Source organism: Polychytrium aggregatum (assembly GCF_025602895.1).
Source record: "Polychytrium aggregatum strain JEL109 chromosome Unknown BJ171scaffold_416, whole genome shotgun sequence".
Classification (NCBI taxonomy): domain Eukaryota; kingdom Fungi; phylum Chytridiomycota; class Chytridiomycetes; order Polychytriales; genus Polychytrium; species Polychytrium aggregatum.
Window position 1 is genome coordinate 1 of NW_026516618.1, and position 1,932 is coordinate 1,932.

Sequence of the window (1,932 nt, forward strand, 5' to 3'; positions counted from 1 at the left end):
TCTGTGTCCCAGTCCAGTCCCCGCTCCTCTCCCTACGTTCGAGTCTTGTATTAGGACTCTTGCGCACTTCCCTGCTTGCCCCGTTGTCCAGTCTTGACACGGCAACGGATCTACCGACCCATCGTGGGACAGGCCTTCAACGGTCTGTGGACTGATCTGGAACAGATCTTCCATACCCTGATGTGGAGACTCGCTGGATGGCAAGCCAGGCCCGGCGACATTCCTGAGTGGGACTTTTAAACACTCGATGTACTCCATGAAGAGCGAGATGCCGGGGACCACGGGGTCCTGATGGCTAGTGCGCCGCCGTGGCGGCGCACAATAAAGAAAGAAAAAAAAAAAACGGATCTACCGTTTGTGCAGTTTCAAGATGCCCGGTCAAGCCCTATCGTCTAGGAAGCGAAACACTGGCAAAAAAAGACCCCCAAAGCAGCCAAATATCGAGCGCCCTTCGAGAGCCCGTATCCTGGTCTTAAACATTTTGACATGGATAACGAACTCGTCATCCCGAAGGATGTTGAGCCCTTGAGAGCGTCTGACCGGTACCGGACCATCGTCGGCTCCATAAAATCTCGTCCAGGTGATGTCGTTTTCAAGCAGTTTCTCCTCCCCGATAACAAAGAGAAACCTGATAAGGGCGACGAGGAGCACCTGGTTGAAATCGGCTGGTTGCTCGACGTATGGACCAAGTTGAAGCATCGGCGAATCACCCCCCTTCTTGGATTTTCAGTCGAAGTCTGTATCCCGACGGTCATCTCACCCTTTTATCCCAACCGGGATATCGAAACCTTTATGTCGGCTCACCCGGTCAACCTCGAAACCAAACTTCGCTGGATGACCGAGATCGCAGAAGGACTGGTACACATACACGAGAAGCGATGTGTCTTTGTCGACGTCAAGCCAAACAGCTTCCTACTCGATGACCTTGAGTCGGTTCGACTCAATGATTTCTCAAATTCTCTGGCCTTGGAGGAGGGGTTCGACGGACGCGAACAAATCCCACTCCCCGAGGATGAAATCGAGTATGGCACGTTTACCTACTTCGCCCCGGAACGCACCACTCAACGTGCGACACCCAACTTCAACACTGATATATATGCATACGGGATTGCGTGTATCGAAATCCTCTCGGACTTTGGGAATATTTGGGGCATTGAAATCACGACGATCGACGACCTCCGCGATCAACACACCGCCGGCAATTCTCCGATCGTACCAGAGTCGACACCAGCGCCCGTCAAGGAGCTCCTTCTGGAGTGTGTCTCGACCGACCCGAAGGCCCGGCCGACAGCCGATCAAGTTTTTCGCCGCATGGAAGCATATATGAACCAAAATTACGCCAGTTCATCGCCTCAAGACGAAACACCGACCCCCCAGCCACCAGCTAAAAGGGCAAGGGTCGAAGGAGTCGACGATACGTCGGACGACCAAGACTCACGCGAAGAGTCCCCCGAGCTCGAAGCTGGTTCTTCTTCTCGTGTTTCAAAGGCGTCAATGATCAGAAAGGCTTCCCAGGAGAGGCAAGAAGAACCCAAACGGCGTCGTTCTACCGGATCGACAGCAACACCAAAGAGGGTAGTCTCCGCGTTAACGACCCCAAGGACAGCAGATGCGACATCGACGAGACCCAGGGGTCGTCCGAGGAAACAAGTTCCACCAGCGACTATGGAAGACCCAGTCCCCCCCAGTCAAGTATCATCTAAACTACCAGCGGTTTCGGATAGTGCAGTCGTTACGCCCAAGAGACCCAGGGGTCGTCCAAAGAAACAAGTTCGGGAAGCACCAATATCTCGGGGTCAAGCAGCATCAGGTTTCCAGACGGCTGTCATGAACACCCTCTGCCTTTGCCCTCTTCCTTCCTTTACCCTTGCCCTTTCCTTTCTGTTTGCCTGCCTTAGTGCTTTCCCTTCCTTCTGTTTGTTTGTTTCCCGC

At 53.5% G+C, this 1,932-nt stretch overlaps 1 protein-coding gene across 1 annotated transcript; it reads left to right on the plus strand.

The window, feature by feature from the left end:
• Positions 1-359: 359 nt before the first annotated feature.
• On the plus strand, positions 360-1,114 carry BJ171DRAFT_556968 (kinase-like domain-containing protein; the record flags this gene model as incomplete). The annotated part of the gene is made up of 2 exons (XM_053113088.1): positions 360-377; positions 434-1,114. Coding segments are annotated over exons 1-2 (688 nt in total), but the record flags the coding sequence as incomplete, so codon positions are not given.
• Positions 1,115-1,932: the final 818 nt, after the last annotated feature.